The 18170-nt window shown below is 43.4% G+C and overlaps 1 protein-coding gene across 1 annotated transcript; it reads left to right on the top strand.

Moving 5' to 3' along the window:
- The first annotated feature begins 5461 nt into the window (after window positions 1–5461).
- On the top strand, window positions 5462–11808 carry LOC127595760 (msx2-interacting protein). Its single transcript, XM_052057513.1, has 2 exons — window positions 5462–5767; window positions 6055–11808. Exons 1-2 carry the CDS (start codon window positions 5462–5464, stop codon window positions 9229–9231), a joined length of 3483 nt encoding a protein of 1160 aa, XP_051913473.1. The 3' UTR covers window positions 9232–11808.
- The last annotated feature ends 6362 nt before the right edge of the window (window positions 11809–18170 follow it).

Genomic DNA, 18170 nt, shown 5'->3' on the forward strand with positions numbered 1-18170 from the left:
CCATCATTAGTTTCAAATTTGCTTTCGTTTTCTTTTTTGTGTTTTTGTTTAAGGACCACAGGAATGATGCAAACATGGGCACATATTTTATAGTCCTGTAATCAAAATTGATGTCAGAAATAAGAATGACATTGTGGTGATTTTAGGCTTGTCTTGTGACATAATGTGCATCTGATGACAGCGAGCAGGGACATGGCGAGCCTAATGCTATTGTTGACTTATTTGCTAGGTGTAATTTTCTCAAGAAACTCGAACAATTAAGCAAAACAATACAATACATGCTGATTTATATATAGCACTTTCACAACAGCGGCAACTGTAACAGCGCGCTTAACAAAACAGTTAACATAAAGTAAAATAATAAACACAACACATAACATAAAACAAAAGAAATGGGAAGGACCACACAAAGGAGTTTACTGGTTATTTCCAATGATCACTTCAATGATTGACTTAGAAAATGAAGAGATCTTCCGGCCGAGATGCTCAATTGTCCACTATTTAGTTCAATGTATGCTTTTTTTTTTATTCGAAGTTTGAAATTAGCTTTCATTTTCAATTTTATCTAATTGTTTTGGTGAAATCAATCAAATAACTAGCTACTCTCAAAACGCTCCTTCCTCTAGTCAGCAACCCAGCCATGCCTCCCTCCCTCTTCACATGTTTTGGCAGGAGGTACAGGAGGAACCAGACAATATTTGTCCATTCAAAATCATTGTGCATTCCAAACAATTTCCAAAAACTACACTAAAATTCATGTGGACATCTCAATTTATGCCCACTTCAACCTCTGAGAATATCACAAGCATGAGAGTGTTCATGGCTAAACTATAAGCAAATAAGTAAATGAACATCTTACAAACATTTTCTCAAATGACATACATGGCTTCTTTGATAAATCCCAAGGATATGAACACAATATGTTCTATCTCTGGAATGACCTCCCACTGAATCTTCGTCAAGCCCCCTCGCTGCCCATCTATTAAACCCGCCTCAAAACTCACTTGTATTGTTTGGCATTTGACTCAGCATGACTTATACATGATCTTAGTTCTACTGTTTGGTGCTTTCTACTGATTTTGTTACTGATTTAAGGCTTTATTGTTGTGTATATGGTAGTTGCTCCATGTACAGCACTTTGTATGCAGTGATGGCTGTTTGAAAGTGCTCTATAAATACAGCGGGGTTGAGTTGAGTGTCCGTAAACTTAATATGTATGAAATATTTATGTAAAGTGTACATAAATATTTGATTTGATTTGATTTACATTGTAAACCATCAATTTTAACTAAATGAATCTGTGCCTTACATTTGAACAGTTTCACTTTAATTAGTTTTGAAACTCACAGATTTATGTTGATTTTAAAAAATCTAAACACCTAAATTCGCAGCTAAATATTGTCATACAGTATCTGTTCATTGTTCTTTGTGCGTGTGAGGGCGGGGCCTCTTGAGAGGGGATGAGCCAGGAGGGGGAGATTGGCTCGGAAAGGCAGTCTGAGTATGGACCGTAAACGGGAGTTGTGGCCATCAGCAGCCGTTTTGCTCATGAAAAAGTGCCAACCGATTGCATCAGTGACTGTGTGCATCCTTTGCGACACTGAAGGGCATTACAGACTGATTTAAGCGTGATGAAAATACGGAATGAATTATTCCATGATTTATTTTCTTCTTTTTTTTTGCGAGGTGGGGGGGGGGGGGGGGGTTTCGCTCAATTTTGTTTCGGGGCGTAATCCACCTCTGTGGGAGCCAAGAGCGTGCTGTATGCAAGTCCAAATCGAGGAAAGGCGTTGTATTTCCTCTTGGAATTAGTCAGTCAGTGTACGCTCTTATAACGTGCCACGGCAAAGAACTAACAGTTCCGTGGCGGACATAATGATGATTTATTTAAAATCGAGACTGTTTATAATCCCTATTCAAGGTACCTTGCAAAACGTAAATTCGCCTTGCGACGAGGGAGGAACTATCCTAAGACGGCTTCATCCTTTGAAGACAAGCTGCTCGATGCCTCTGGCTTCTTCTCCTCCCCACCAGAACGGTCACGATTTTGCATCGCGTGACCGCGCCTCCTACGTCACGACTGTTCCCCTCATAGACAGGGGCGTGTGTCCGTAGCAAACAAGTTCAGTCCAGATTAAAAATAGTTTGTACGCGGAATCGCTAGGTTGCGGGGAACGTCTAGTGACGTAATTCACGCGCTCTGCTCTTGTGAAGGAGTAATTTGACATTTTCCACAAAGGTCCGCGCCATTTATCTCAATGTTTTTCCCTTGTGTGTTTTGTCACTTGTTTGTGACGCAACCCCGTGTACAACATCTTCCCCACTGTTTGCCGACACGCTAATTGTTTTTCTATGTACATTTAGACACAAGAAAACGCCGAGATCACACTGCGTCATAAAGCTAACGATTTTAAAAAAGTAAAACAATTTGTGGTTGAGAAAGATCCGTATGCCTTCGTGCTGTGGCCGATTTGGGTGGGATTAACGGATGGGTCAAGGAAGGGAGCAGCACGGATGACTCATAGCTGTGTACTCAGCGTGGACACCGGATATCAATTCTGTCTGTAGGCGAGGGGGTAAATGTTTTCAACTGTTTTAATCACTAGCTCAGCTGCCCTCGCGGTAGCGAAATGGTGAGCCACCTGCTAGGCACGAACTCCCTGACCTTGTACGGTAACGAGTGCTTTTACCATGCAGAAACAATCATATTCTTCTACACTTAATTGCATTTTGAGTCCACCTTTCCGTTCGTTCGAAATAGAATTCCTTTCCGACATGTTTGGTGACGCCTGTCGTGACCTGTGTTCGATACACGAAACTCTTGTCAGCTTCATCGCGCACACACACTCACACACGCACGCAGCGACACACACGCGCAGCCATAAGTGAATGACGGCAGGTCGCCATGGAAACTGCGTTACGCTCCGGGCACCCGGAGAAGAAAACAAGAGTGCGGGGACTGAGTGGAGTATTCATTTCAGCACCCAGCATCTCGTGGACAGCGCCCGGGTGAAGTGGAGCACCCTCCCATGTCTGGTCAGGGACAGAGCCGCATACAGAAGCAGCAGCAGTAGTGAGCCTCACCAACGTGGTTCCAGACTTCCAAATAAAGAAAAACAAGACTCTCAGACCAACTCGACGTGAATCGCGGTGGTTCCACGAGGTTTGATCCCGGTTGCGGGAAGAGGAGCCAGTCGCTCTACCTCAGCAACAGGTAAGACCATGTCAGCGCTTTCAGATCGGTCCATTCACTTCTGCTACATGAATCATTGATGTGAAGTTAATCCGAACCCCCCAGAGCGCCATTTCTCCTTATCCCGACAAGTCTTTAATTACCTTTCCCGAGCATCTCACTTTATAAAGCTGACATGATTGAATCAAAACAAAGAAACCTCTGGCTCATTTGGAGTGTTCGCTCATGACATACTCTGAAACTATCTTATACAATATGGTACAATACATCTTTTTTTAGGTAGCGCTTTTATAACAGCTGTAGGTGCAACAAAGCGCGTTACAGAATATTTCACATAAAATAAGAACACAGTAGACCACATAACATGAAACGTCAAGAATACGACAATCGTAACAAGTATTCCCACGTACTTCTTGTTTAGTGGTGTTAATTCATGAGTTAAGTCAAGTCAAGCACAATAAACAGTAAGACAAATCGGTAATAAAGGCGGTAGAAAACACCAAACAGTTAAACACAATGTACTTTCGCTACAAAAAAAGACAGGGAAAAAAAGAAAAGTAAAAAGAATATTCAACAAAATTGGTCAAGTTTGAGAGAGTAATTATTGTAATCATGTCCTGTTCAGTGCTTTGCACTGACCACGTGAGTTTCAGAAAAGCAGAGTGGAGAGGACACACTTTTATTGTACATCGAGTTCTATGTGGACCAAATCCAAGCATTATATGTGAGCTGAGCTGATACGCCTGGATGAGTCACTCGGGCTGTAAGTTTGCAGAAGAGTGTGACGGAGAGAAAGAGAGAGAGAGAGAGAGAGAGAGAGAAAGAGAGAGAGAGAGAGAGAGAGAGAGAGAGAGAGAGAGAGAGAGAGAGAGAGAGAGAGAGAGAGAGGCCAACTGTATAGGGCTCCTGCAGTGGCTCTTTGATTGTTTTTATGGTCAGTGTCTACATCAAGGGTTGTGAGTGTTGCCTTTGTGCGCATGTGTTTTCCGGACTGAATGTCTTCTTGGTAACCTAATTTTCACTTCCATTGTATTTTGTTTTTGTCACTTTCCAGTAGGAGTACAATGAAGGACTTCTTGTGTACAAAAAAAAATTGGTGGTTCACATTTACTCAAACTACTGTACAAGATGGATTGCAAGCTCGATCAAGTCTGTGAACTGTTGATCGTGGTTGTTACAGACTCTGAAGTCTGACAAATGACGGTCAGAGTCCAACCTATTATTGTTCATTAGTATCCTGTTGTTTGCCTTCGAATATTGACAAATCACAGCAATCAGCCGCAGTGAGCTGGAGCAATGACTGACAACTATTGGTGAAAGCAATCAGTAGATCCCAGTAGGCTGCGATGTATCACTCGTTCCCTGAACATTTTCCCACAGGCACACGCTGCGTCTTGTGACACAGCCGTTGACAAAAGTATTTTTTAATGCTTGATTTAAATATGAGGCAAATTTCCCATGACTGAGTGTTAAGTCCATATGTGCTGCTATCTGTATCACCAAACCAAAATGATCAATCTGATCTCAAACTCTGAACTGATTTGCTCCGTTTCCAAACAGAGAATGGAAAAGCTTGTTGTGGCTCACACGCGTGCAGGAATTATTGTGAGTAAAATATGCAAATGAGCATGCTGTGTGGCGTGCACACAGACATGAAAACAGATGTGTGTGTCCTTAATTTGTGACGTTGGTGTGATTAATGAAGTCTGCCGGCAGTGACTCATCCATCTTAACCCTTACACTGCCTGTGGAAACAACCAAATGATAAATACTTTGGCTGTCACAACTGATGCCCGTTATTAGTTTTAGTGTTGGCTTTCATTATCATGTGTGCCAAGTACAGATATCAAATAAACGTGGCTTGTAGCTTTATTCATATAACGTTTCAGACTGAAAGGGAGTGTTAATAAAGTCCCCGTTTTATAGGATACGGGCGCAGTGCATTATGCATTTCAGATTCAATTATCCCAGTGAAACACTTATTCTTCATTTGCTGCGATCAGGTTGCAGCCGAGGATGTTTCTGCAAGGAAAAGCTTCATGAATGACCACGTGTCAGTTTGTCAACGCCGCAGTTGTATTAGCATTGTGGAAAAGCTGTCAGCCAAGCTGTGACTAGCAGGCATCAGACTGCCAGTGGCAGAGATGCTCTCCCACTCTATCTCTCACCGTGTATGTGCATGTGGGGGGAGAGAGTTTGACATTTGATGGTTTAAATAGAATAAAGTCTAATGCCAATTATTTGTTTTCCCTCTTTTAAGGCATCAGCATGTCTGAAATTAAATCCAGTCAGCGGTTCCACAGCCTGAAGCCTGAGCAAGTGGCAGTTCTCCATCAGGTTTTGTCAGACATTGTTCCCATCCACGGCCGCGGGAACTTTCCAACCCTGGAACTCCGCCCTCGAGACATCATCATCGCTGTACGGGCTAGTCTGCGGAAGCAAGGCATCACTGTAAGAGACGTGCGCCTCAATGGCTCCACAGCAAGCCATGTTCTGGTCCAAGACAACAAAATGAGCTATAAAGACCTGGATATTATTTTTGGAGTGGAGCTGCCCAGTCAGGAGGAGTTCCAGGTAAGTTTTAACAGAAAAGAAACAGACAGTTCAATAACGTGTAATAAGTTATATCCGTTTAGTCCAGCGACTCTCGCTACGAATACTGCAGCATCGATTTTTGTGCTTTTCATTCTGACAGAAATAATTTGGATCTAAACTAATTCCGTTACAATTTATTCCAAAGGCAGACTGAATTGGTTTTAAGATTGATAACTGGATTACACCTGAAGCCAAAGTCTAATATTGCGAGCAATATTGCAGCCATTATTTATAGTCCTTGTCACATTTGTTCCCTTCTCCCACAGGTGATCAAAGAGTCAGTACTTGGTTGCTTGCTGGACTGCCTGCCAGCAGGGGTCAACAGAGAGAGGATCAGCAGTGCAACAATGAAAGAGGCCTATGTCCAAAAGATGGTCAAAGTCTTTAATGAGCAGGACCGCTGGAGCCTCATCTCCTTGTCCAACAACAGTGGCAAAAACCTGGAGCTCAAATTTGTAAGCATGCTGAGGAGGCAGTTTGAGTTCAGCGTTGATTCCTTCCAAATCATTTTGGATCGTCTTCTTGAATCCTATCTCCAGGAGTCACTGCACAAGCATAATGTTACACAGAAGGAAGAGAATAAAAATGCTTCTTCTGTGCTTAAGCAGTGTAGCGCTGCAGGAACTGAAAAATCGAAATGTAAAAATGCATCTCTTTCAGAAGAAGGGCCTCATATTACCAACACTGAACAGAAGGATGACACGCATGGAAAAGAAGACACAATAAAATCAACAAAACACTCCACACAGGAGGAAAATAACAAAGAAAAAAACCCCACAGAGCTAAATGACCACCAAGAAAACTTGAATGAACCCAAACTCCCTGGGCATGCGTCTTTAAAAATGATCGGAGGAGAGAAACCAACCACTGAGACCGATGTGGCGGAATATCAACTCGACGATGCACTGCAGCCCTCAGACTCACCTGAATGCTCAGAGCACTTGGAACCAGTATTTTCAAATCACGATGCACCTTGTGATAAACATGAAGTACTCACAGAGAAAACAACTGGACTGACAAAGACCACACAGCCAACGCCGACAGAGTCCGTAAGACTGACAAATAACTGCGACAGCAGAGAAGCATCCGAGAACACCGAGACCTCAAAAAGTTTAGATGAGCGTGAGAAAGATGAAACACGATGGTTGTGTAACCCAAATGTTGACACATCTTCTCAACTAAGGGCAGACAACACTTTAGAGAGCGGAAAAAAAGATCAAATGAATGTACTGATGAATGCAGAGCTTCAAGGGGACATAGAAAATAGTCAGCCATCAAAAAAGAAATTCACACCGGAAGAAAAGACGGAGTGCACGCAGGCTGATGGGTGTGTTTCTTCCATCTCCGCCACGCCGCTCTCACCCAACAGCGCTGTAGAAACACACAGCGCACAGATTGAAAAATCACATGACAGACTTGACAGCATGGCAGACACTCAGGACACACTTGCACCACCCAGCCTTGTTACTGACGAAAAGGCATTCTGTCCACCTTCTTGTAAAGTCTCAGAAAGACTCTCTCATATGGTGGTGCTTAAGCATTCATCTCCTAAACCGCCGCGTAGGATGTGCAGGAAGGTTGCTCCCATGCCTGACCCTGGGTCAGCCTTTGAGAGTGACTCCATGTCAGATTCCAGTTTAGATCCAAACTGTTCCTCAAGCCCTGAACCCGATCTTCATGGTAAACTAAGACTCGGGCCCAGTCTTGTTACCGCTCCTGGTTCAGACCCCACAAGAGTAACACTCTCGATAATGACAGTCCCTGGGCTCGAAAACAGTCCAAACAGCAACCTTTCATCAAATCTGGACTTCCGTTTCACTCCTGATCCTGCCCCAGATTCCATTTCCGTTGAACCTCTGGATCCAAAACCTTCCGAGTTAATCACAGAGTGTTTGTGCGGAACGGACATTCAAACCCGTGAGGACAGACTAGCTGATCAGAGGCAGTCTTCCACTGAAAATACTACTTTGCAACTGAAACAAAGTGAATCTCCCGATAGCCTGAACTCGCTCGTTTCACTTAGTGATAAATGTCAGTCAAATACCAAAGAATCTGAAACCAATGAGGATGAGGAGAACAAATTGGATAAGCCAAGTGGCAGCAGCGAAAAATCCTCACCACGACAAGAGACCCCTCCGCCCCAATCACCTTCCTCTTCGCACAGTGTCACCCCGCTAGTTTCATGCCTGCCGCCTCCTGTACTCAGTCTCTCACCTCCCTGCCTCACCCCTTCACTCCCAAGCCTCAGCCCACCCCCATGCTTGACACCCCCCTCTCACTGCCTCTCGTCTTCGACGCTGCACACTGCCGGCTCCGCCACCAGTTACAGCTCTCCGTCCCTCGGCTTCAGCCCGACATCGTCCTGCATCAGCTCCCCTCCTTATCTCACCCCTCCTATGCTTAGCCTCAGCCCTCCCCCTGTCTGTCTAACTCCTCCTTCTCCGTGCCTCAGCCCTCCGCTCCTCTGCTTCACTCCTCCAGTGGAATCAGAGGATCCCGCATTTCGGATATCCTCAGATGCTGGGTCTCTGATTGACAACTCAGACAGTGAAGAACAGATTCTCGAGCCTTCTACCCTGCACCCAGTTCCTGTCTTGCAACTGGAGGATAAAAGAGAGCAGACTTATGGTTCTTTGTTGACTCAGGTTCCAGAGCCTGTCTCTTTTCCGATCACACTACCAAGTGCGACCTCACATGCGCTGCCCCAGTGTGCAGACCCAAGCGGAGCTGCCCCTCCAAACACAAATGATGCATTTAGCTCAGCGGCTGAGAGCAAAGAGGCCCCAAAAACAAATGCTGATGTGTCTGAGCAGATGGCAGCTCCTCAAGCAGCGGGCTGTGTCCCTGCGGTAGAGGTCCTGGCCGAGAGCATGTATGGTGACTTTGAGGCCGCCATGGATCACCTGCGCTACCGCTTAATCGCTACAAGGAATCCTGAAGAGATTCGAGGTGGCGGCTTGTTGAAATACAGCAACCTACTGGTCAGGGACTATCGACCGGCCAGTGAAACTCAAATAAAGACACTGGAACGTTACATGTGCTCACGCTTTTTCATTGATTTCCCCGACGTGCAAGAGCAGCAGAGGAAGATCCTGTCCTACTTGAAGAATCACTTCATTGGAGAGGAGAGAAGCAAGTATCAGTACCTAATGACACTACGCCGCGTGGTGGACGACAGCACGGTGTGTCTGATGGGCCACGAGAGGCGCCAGACTCTCAACATGATCACGGTACTGGCACTGAAAGTTCTCGGGGAGCAGAACATTATCCCCAACACAGATCATGTCACATGCTTCTATCAGCCTGCTCCATACCTTGCTGAGCACAACAGCCCCTACCTGACGGAACCCAGTTACTGCAGCTACTACATCCCCCAAGGGGCATCAACTCTCCTTTACCAACCATACCCTTTGCACATGCACACACAAACGGGACTGGTTTAACTGTGAAAAAAATGTGCCTGAATAGGTACACAATACTGTGTACCTATTCAGGCACATTTGGAATGGCAAAACACGCAGCAAAGGAAAAAAACCCTACCTGTTATCAGCTAAGAGCTGGAGAATGGAAATAGCTTTGGCCTCTCACAGACTTTCCAGTGAGTACCTCGGGGCTGTAATTCCATTGGTCCTCTAAAGCAAGGGTCCCCAACCTTTTTTTCCCCACGGACCGGTTTATTTCAGACAATATTTCCAGGGACCGGCATTCAAGATGTGGCGGATTAATACAACAAAGTAATACAGTATGAGCTGCATGAAAACTGTGGTGTTTTCAAAATATAATAGTAAACACAAGGAGCGTCTAATCTGGCCGCAACACCGATCGCTCTGGTAATGTTTAATGCCTTCAAAATACGATACAACGCAAATTCAAAGTGCATGAAAATGATGATTCACCACGGCCCCGAGCTTGATTTTCTGCAACTAGATGGTCCCATCTCGGGGTAAAAGGGGGCAATGACACCTCAGGCGTGTGGTTTATGTCCAGTATAGTTCGTAATTTTGTTTTAGTCGCTGTTGCTGCAGAAACGCCCCACCTCACACAGGTAGGATGTCGGAAATAGCAATAGTGCTATTGTGGCGATCTCAGAGTATTCAGCCATAACTTTAATCCAGTTGTCTCTACTTTTAAAGCTGCCGTCATTTGCGATCTCCAGCAGTTCTTTAACTCATTTTGCGACCTCCAACGTTTTGTTTTTAGCGTAATCGGTCACGTGACAGAGAAGCGTGGTTTGACGTGAGTGGTTTGACGTGACACAGACGGATGTAACGGAGAATCTGGTAATTTTTCAAAATAAAACATCTTTCGTTTTCCGAAATAAATGAAACGGATTTAAGGCAAAATTTTTCTGAGGGGCCAAATGCCCTGCGGACCAGTACCGGTCCGCGGACCGGCGGTTGGGGACCCCTGCTTTAAAGTTAAAACAAGATTATTAGTCATGACTTTGGGTGAGGGAGGAGGGGATATATTTGGTATAATTCCTAAAAATACTGTGCGCCCTTGAGTGATAACCGTTTGGGATACCTGGGACCAAAGATGAGTTTCTGACCTTCTCAGACATGCAAACGTACTTCCAGATTCTATTATTCCGACATGTCCTTTTCCTGTTCCTACTGTGTTGTTCTGATTGGGTTTGTTTAGAATTTGGACCTTGCCTGTGATATATACAGTATTGTGCATGGACTACATCGGACTGTTCTCTCACTGCCAAATGCTGTGTGACTATGTTCCCAAGACGGTTTAATGTAAATGTTGTTTTCATGTACTGAAGAGTTAATTTTGAAGACGTGTACAATGATGGGTTTTTCAATTTGTGAAGTGATAGGTCCTTTCATGCATGCATACATATGAACACCACACTTATTGTAAAATTGATGGGAAACCGGATAATGCATGAGCAACTCGACATCCCATACATATATGACACAATGCAAAGGCGTTTAAGTCAATTGAAATTTCTCTATTTTTGCAAGACTTTCCAAGATTACACTCAACGGTCATCCTGCTGTTTGTTCACAATGCCTTTGTAACAGACTTTACAGCATACAAGTTAGGTTGTGTGTGAATTAACAATCCGCCATTTTCAGGTAAACTGTGAGAAAATGTGCCGGATTCCTTTTCTTTTTTTCCTTTTTGTGGAGTGCTTTGTGTAGACATGTGACGTACTTGACGATTTAGTTTACATGACACAGGTGGTCAAATTATAACCATCTTTGGGCCATATCCAAGAATGGATGAGGTAGAAGCAATTGCCTTCGAATGACTGACTCGTCTCACAATGAATCAGCATTCACCATCTACATCAACGGTGTCAAACTCATTTCACATTGTGGGCCACATACGGACTCGGTAGAGGTCAAGTGGGCCGAACCATTAACATTATACCATACTGTGGCTATGAATCACCAAAATATCATCTCTTTCCTTTGTTTTGGTCTCAAAAAGCATTGATTGGCGCTTTCATATCATTTGCTGCGTTGGATCTCGGTGACAGACCGAGACTGCTGTTTTGTTCCCAGATCAAAACAATGATGTCTTCAACTGTGATCAAAACAGTGTGCCCCCTAGTTTACAATCCACAAACTGTATTTTATTTAAAATATTCATTCTGTGTCTTTAATGCATTTCTTTCACTTTTAAATGATCCCGCGGGCCGGATCGAACCTCCTTGGGGGCCGGTTCCGGCCCGCGGGCCGTATGTTTGATACTGGTGATCCACATGAAGTACTGTAATTCCATAAAAATTTCAAAGCAGTTTGGATCTAATTTAAAGTGACAGGAACCATGACCAAAGATGGTTGGGCAGGGAAATCAAGTGCCTAATTGAAAGAAATAAGAGTCTTTATCTTACCGCAGCACTGGGGGTGTTAACGGGGTGGGTCTGGACCTGGGTTGTACTTTTTGTGTTTCAATGTTGACCCCGTCACTCCTGCCTGTTTTGAAGTCTTCTTTAATGTACTTGTTTGTTGTAGTTTATTCATGTACCTTTTAATAAATAAAGGGGAACTTTAAAAAAATAACAGTCAAATCTGGTGAGAAATTATTTTATATGTAGCTCAGCCAAATTGAAAAAAGTCACTTTTCTATTCTTGTACTTTTGACACTGACCCTTTTTTCCATAACAAGGCATTGCGTAACTCATTGTTAGCCATGATTTGATGCTACAATGTTCCATTTCACCACAACAGTCACATCAAGATGGTGCAATGGAGAACAAACTAAAAGTGGGAAACTGTGCCTGTTTGAGGCCTTTAAAAAATACATCATAAATCAACTGTTCCTCAGAATTGATGGGATCTGCTCACTCACATTAATGCAATAGAGCCGAGTCAACAATGTGTATATGCTAGGAAGAGGCAATGGTTTCAGATCAGGATGTGCTCTTTTACAGCTTGTACTCAAAGAGACTTAACAGTGTGATGGAACAAGTCAACTCCCTCCCAGTGGAATGGCTCCCTTCGATGTCACGCCACTTATTACATTGTGGACACATGGCGAGAATGCCTTCGGGGTCCTCGAGTGTGATCGCAGGTTTCACACGCCAACTATTTACTCCCAACGTAGGCTTGCACAAGGCTGTGTGGCTTTCTGGGAGAGAGGAAACGTGTGTGATCTTTGAGGCTCTATACCAACATCTCACAGACCCCTGAGCCGCTCTTGTCCACTCGGGGTTTCCATAGAGACAGGGACAGACAGCCTGTTGGGTGTAGGAGAGCATGACGTAGGACAGGGAGGGCGGTGGCTGATGCGGATGTTTAAAGAAACAAAAGAAAAAGGCTGGTGAAATAAATAGTTCAAGATAGTGGACGGGTGGCCACAAGAGAAAATAGAGTTGAGGAGGGAACAATAAAACAAGGAAAGTGAGTGGGGAAGGGGAGATAAAGCAAGAGGTGGGCGTAACAGAGGAGTTGATGAGGCAAGCGTGGGAGGCTGTCAGGCCTTCAGTCACAAGGGAGTCACCGTGAAGTGGCTGCGGTGACGTCAGCATTGATGTCAGAGCAGTACACGCACACACACACAGACACACACACACACACACACAAACACACACACACAGACACACAGACACACAAATGCAGGTGCATCAATTTTCCTAATGGACAGTACTATTGTTTGCAATAAACAGACATTTTCTAAAATTACAGAGACACCTCATCCGCACATCTCCATAACTCATTATGGCTTGGTGGCAGGGTGTGTTACTCAGACGTCAAAGTCCCTTTACATCTCAGACTTCAATTTGGCATCGTAGGGTGTGAACATGCAAGTTTGACAGTATAAATGGTTATCTCCATCCATTAAAAGTACAAGTACTTATTTCATCTGCTTGCCCTCTATAGTTTCATGTTAGTGCAATATTTTTAAATTTCATTCTAAAATTAACTTGCCATTCACAATCACCTCAAATTTTTTGAGGCGATGGATTATGGTCATAGAGCCCAATAAAGGGTTGATTTTCTTTTGAGGGCACAATTCATATTTAATATTCACCATTTATGTATACAACATTTTTTGGTTATTTACAAAAATGACTACAGCCTCACCCTGCTTAACCTGTGCCACTCACACCCTCTACATTTTGCCTCCCACTCCACTCCCCCACTGTGTGCCTCCCACACATTATTCTCCTGGACTGCGATGATTCAGGGCTCAGTCAGCATGAATAGAAGAAGGTAAAAATATTGAATAACAGCAAGGGGAAGCATTCTTCTGATTGAGATGGAGAAATTGGTCAGGCAAGTGTTCGCAGAATAATTTGTTTTCACACAAGCCATATCACACATCCAGGAGATACGCATACACTGAAAAAAAGTGGTGTGTTGACTTCGCTCAATTTTATTTCATCAACTTGTTGCATGAAATCAAATCACTAAATCTATACATGTCTAAATACTGTATGTTTACTTTAAAAATGTATCTGTTGTGGGTGCAGCCACTTGACACAATCAAATGAAACTAATTCCACATATCATTTGTTCAGTGTAGGCCAAGGTACATTCCTCGTACAGAAATTTACATTCATTCATTCATTCATCTTCCGAACTGCTGTATCCTCACAAGGGTCGCAGGGGGTGCTGGAGCCCATCCCAGCTGTCTTCGGGCAGTAGGCAGGGGACAACGCGAATCAGTTGCCAGCCAATCGCAGGGCACAGAAAGACGAACAACCATGGACACCGACACTCACACCCAGGGACAATTTAGAGTGTTCAATTAGCCTGCCATGCATGTTTTTGGAATGTGGGAGCAAACCGGAGTAGCCGGAGAAAACCCACACATGCGAACTCCAACTAGGGAGGCCAGAGCTGGAATTGAAACCGGTACCACTGCAGTGTGAAGTCGACATGCTAACCACTCAACTACCGGGCCGCCAGAAATTGACATAATACTGAAAATTCATCTCACAAACTGCCAAGAGAACGTAAAGTATTGAGTATCGCAACACAGCTCCTTAGAAATGAATGAATGACATCTTCAAGGTAAACTTGTTTTAGACGATGTCTATGCCCCAATGCAGTCCAGAGCACCTTGCAATGTACCAGTGTCTTCTTACAGTTCATGTACTAATTCTTATTCTTCATTCATTTTCTTATTCAGGTTACATAAAAGTACATATCCGAATTGGCTTTGGGTGTGAGATCCACCTGGAGACCTCTCCTGAGTCCCCACATATTCTGGTATTATACCCGCTTCCGTGAAAATGCAAATACCGTATGCCTAATTTGTAGATAATCTTTGTTCAACTCTGTTATTAAAGTTTTGAACACTGACTTAAAATGATGTCCTGGCTCTCTCAGCATTATGAGAAATTTAAACAACTGGCTCAACTTTAGTTCATTTGTGATATGAACTTCACCCTTGAGAATCAAAGCAATGAAAGGGAAATGGTGATTCTTTGGGGGAACCTATTGCACAGTGTTTGAAATACATGTTGGACCACCAACAAATGTTAATGCCACAGGTGACCTGATTTTTTTTATTCATGAACTCTTGTTTGTGTGTTTCTGTAATGGTTACTACATTATTTCAATGCCAGCATACAACCGGTCTGTCTTCCATGAATGAATTACTGTATACTGAAATGATGAGCAAATAATCATCCTCTCACATTCAACTGCTGCTCACCAAAGAACTACCGATACATAAACAAATTATAAACAAACTGATTGAGGTAAAACACAATTACAGCAACGCATAAGTAGCCAGACATTGAAATGTTCAATGGCAACACTGAATACACACACACACACACACACACACACACACACGTACACACATAGTCTCATGTACATGTACATGTTTGATTTATGACATTGTTATTGCACTGTGTTGTCTTTGAATCCTAATATAGAGTTTTCAAACTTCGTAAGAGAATTCCTCCGTTTGTGTCTCCTTCAGTCTATGCAGATCATATGACAGAAGCTTGCTAAGTGGAACGTTACAGAACTCTCCTGTGGGTGTGGGTGTCCAAAACACAGGTGATGTCAGCGACGTTTTAACAACAACAAAAGGAAAAACACGACACAAATGGTGGGGGCATTGTGGCAGCTGGTTGAGGTTTCTCCCAGGAGTATACACTATATTTTAATATAAAAGTTACACACTGACAAGTGCTGGTACATGTAAACAACAACCGGCAGACAACAGTAAAAAACAAAAAACAAACCCAACAAACTGTATGTAAGTATATTACATTATTGTTTGTTGCTCCTCAACCTGCCTGAGCAGACTTATTTTTTTCCTGCACTGACAGATATACAAAGCTATATAATATTAATATTATTCAATATGTTAGCCATAACTTTCTAAATTAGTGCTGGGTCAGGGCCTGTCACTGACAAACCTGTCAGTTTGGGCCTCTGAAATGTCAATCCTCACTTACTGTCAGTTATATTTACATGGATATAGCCAGGAATTTTTCATTGGGTTTGGCCAGGCTGACACAACATCGGCATGTCATGCAATTTGGTGACAAAAGGTAGACTAGAATTGAGACTGGCAAACAGAACAGCAGGTCGAAGCGTTGGCCCAGGTAGTGCAATGGGATTTGGATGCATTTGATTGAGGACAGACAGATTCGGCGCTTACTGCATGTGTGTGATGGATTTCACCATATTGCATTCATAAATATACTGACTCCGTGGACAATACATCTGAATCAATGAAGAAATCAATTCGGTGAAGAAATAACAATCATTATCATCTTAAAATATTTTAATAGCACCCCGCTAACAGTGTGTCACAACTAAGGAGAAACAGGGTTGCTATTGGTTGCCTTGATCATGGGAGCAAGGCGGTCTCCAATTGACCACGTCACATGCATTGCACACTACATCATCTGCAAGGGGAGATCTTGCGGTTTACCAGTATAAATGCAGTTTGTATGCATCAATCTCATGTACGGTCAATTTCTTCTTTTGCAATGTAGCACCGTGTGCGCTCACATTGCCCTGGTTTTAAAGGGAATGAGGGGAGCCACCTTGATTGACCGGGAGTCAGCTGCATTCCACCCCACAATGGCACACGACAGTCAAAAAAATCCTACCTGTGCAAAATCAACTCTAACAGCCTTTCTACAACATGCAACACAACATATAAGATTCTGCATTTTAAAAAAAGGGTAAAACTGTTGTTTGTAATATTAACTATGTCCATATGACACTCAAAATTAAAAATGACCTCCTGTATAATGTATATATGTATATAATGTATAATATACATGTGATTTACACTTCTGTGAATGAGAGCTTGAGAGCATAAAACTGAAAACTGAAGCCGGTACATCAGTTTTCGTGTCGCACTGATGTTGTGTCTCTTTGGGATGATGTTCCAATAGTCCTGTGATGTGGAGCACTTCTGCTGTTTGGACTGAAGAGTCATTTAGCATTGGGACTCAATGACAAGGGGAGTTTCTGTTTGTGTGTGCGTGTTTATGCCTACTCTGATTGACGTCACAGCCTCCCACTCATTTCCATCTTGCCTGCATACGCAGAGAATAGACTCCCATTTGCATCCAGCTTTTCTTTTTTTCTTTTTTTTTTTGCTCCCACCCTTAATGCTCACCTCCTGTTCGTTTCTATCATCCCTTCCTCCTCTTGCCTTCCTATATTCACTTACACATTTGCATCAATTGGAATTGCTTTGGTGGATAAACAAGACAGTTTACCTAAGCATAAACAATTAGATCACATCCTCTTCGAAAAGCACATTTAAAACAAATGTCCGTTCATATCAAGCATCACTACCGTTGTGTATGTTGGGAGGGCACTTTGACTCCAGCACGTGAAGGCTCCTTGTATGTGTGTGTGTGTGTGTGCGTGTGTGTGTGTGTGTGTGTGTGTGCTAAATTGTGACGTTTTTTTTCCACAGGATTTGTTCATCCACACTCACTCGTTGGTATCCCTGGTGATGACAGGCCATCATTTAAATCGCTTCCTCATGAAAGGTCATCCTCATGTTTTACGCAGAAGAAGGTGTGTGCAAACTCACTCACCCACTCTCACCCTCCCCTCCTCCTGTGTGCAAAACCATGACCATAATGAAGTGCACAATGGGGGTGGGGAGGACAGAGGCTGGGAATGCGTGGGATGACAGAGTTGGACATTTACGTGTTTGAAAAAAGAATACGAAGGCTATTTTAGTCACCATTGCAAGAGTTAGATGGGACATGGGTGTATATGCAAGGCTTGGTGAGCAAATATCCCATGTGATTCTCCTGTATTTGGCAAACGAGGTCCGACTGTCAAGATTCGGTTTAGGGACCAACAGGTGGCACTGTAGGGCTCCCCCGGCAGCTGCACACCTGTTGGTCATTTGGTAATTAGTTTTATAAAAGGACTCCTGCCCAAACACTCGGTGTTGGGTCATTGTTGCTTCTCGCTACTGTCAACTGGGTTGCTGTTGTTTGCTCTTGTTTTCTGTCATGTTCAGTGCATTATGTTTTAGAGTTAGTCATGGTTTTTGTTTGATACTTTGTGTGTTTTGGATTTAGTTTTCTTTGTTTTAAATACAATTCTTCAAATACACCACACTTCTCCCTTCTGCCTGCTTTTTGGGGTCCACCACCACCACCTTGCTACATGACACCGACAAACCTAAGCAGGTGGAATAGGGTAGTGTGTGCGTGGTCTTTTCGTAAATCTATTAACAAGTCAGAGTAAATGGACTGATTGATGCACGTGTTGGAACTGTGAAATATCTCAAAGGTTTCACAGATGAAGCAAAGCATGCAGGTGCTAACAAAAACAGTGTTAGCACTCCACCTCTGTTTGATCAATTCACATTTTTCTCCCCTGAGATGAAAGATAATGGAGAATACACGACACGGACACCCTGTGCATGAGTAGCTCTCACTCGAACTGTCTGAGTTAATATGAGGTTAATG

This window comes from Hippocampus zosterae, chromosome 1, assembly GCF_025434085.1.
Source record: "Hippocampus zosterae strain Florida chromosome 1, ASM2543408v3, whole genome shotgun sequence".
Taxonomy (NCBI): Eukaryota; Metazoa; Chordata; class Actinopteri; order Syngnathiformes; family Syngnathidae; genus Hippocampus; species Hippocampus zosterae.

What these genes read in the sequence shown, in the direction of transcription:
- LOC127595760 (XM_052057513.1), top strand. Translation starts at nt 5,462, where the DNA reads ATGTCTGAAATTAAATCCAGTCAGCGGTTCCACAGCCTGAAGCCTGAG. An exon ending in CCAGTCAGGAGGAGTTCCAG is followed by an intron (nt 5,768 to 6,054) that starts GTAAGTTTTAAC and finishes CTTCTCCCACAG; the next exon opens with GTGATCAAAGAGTCAGTACT.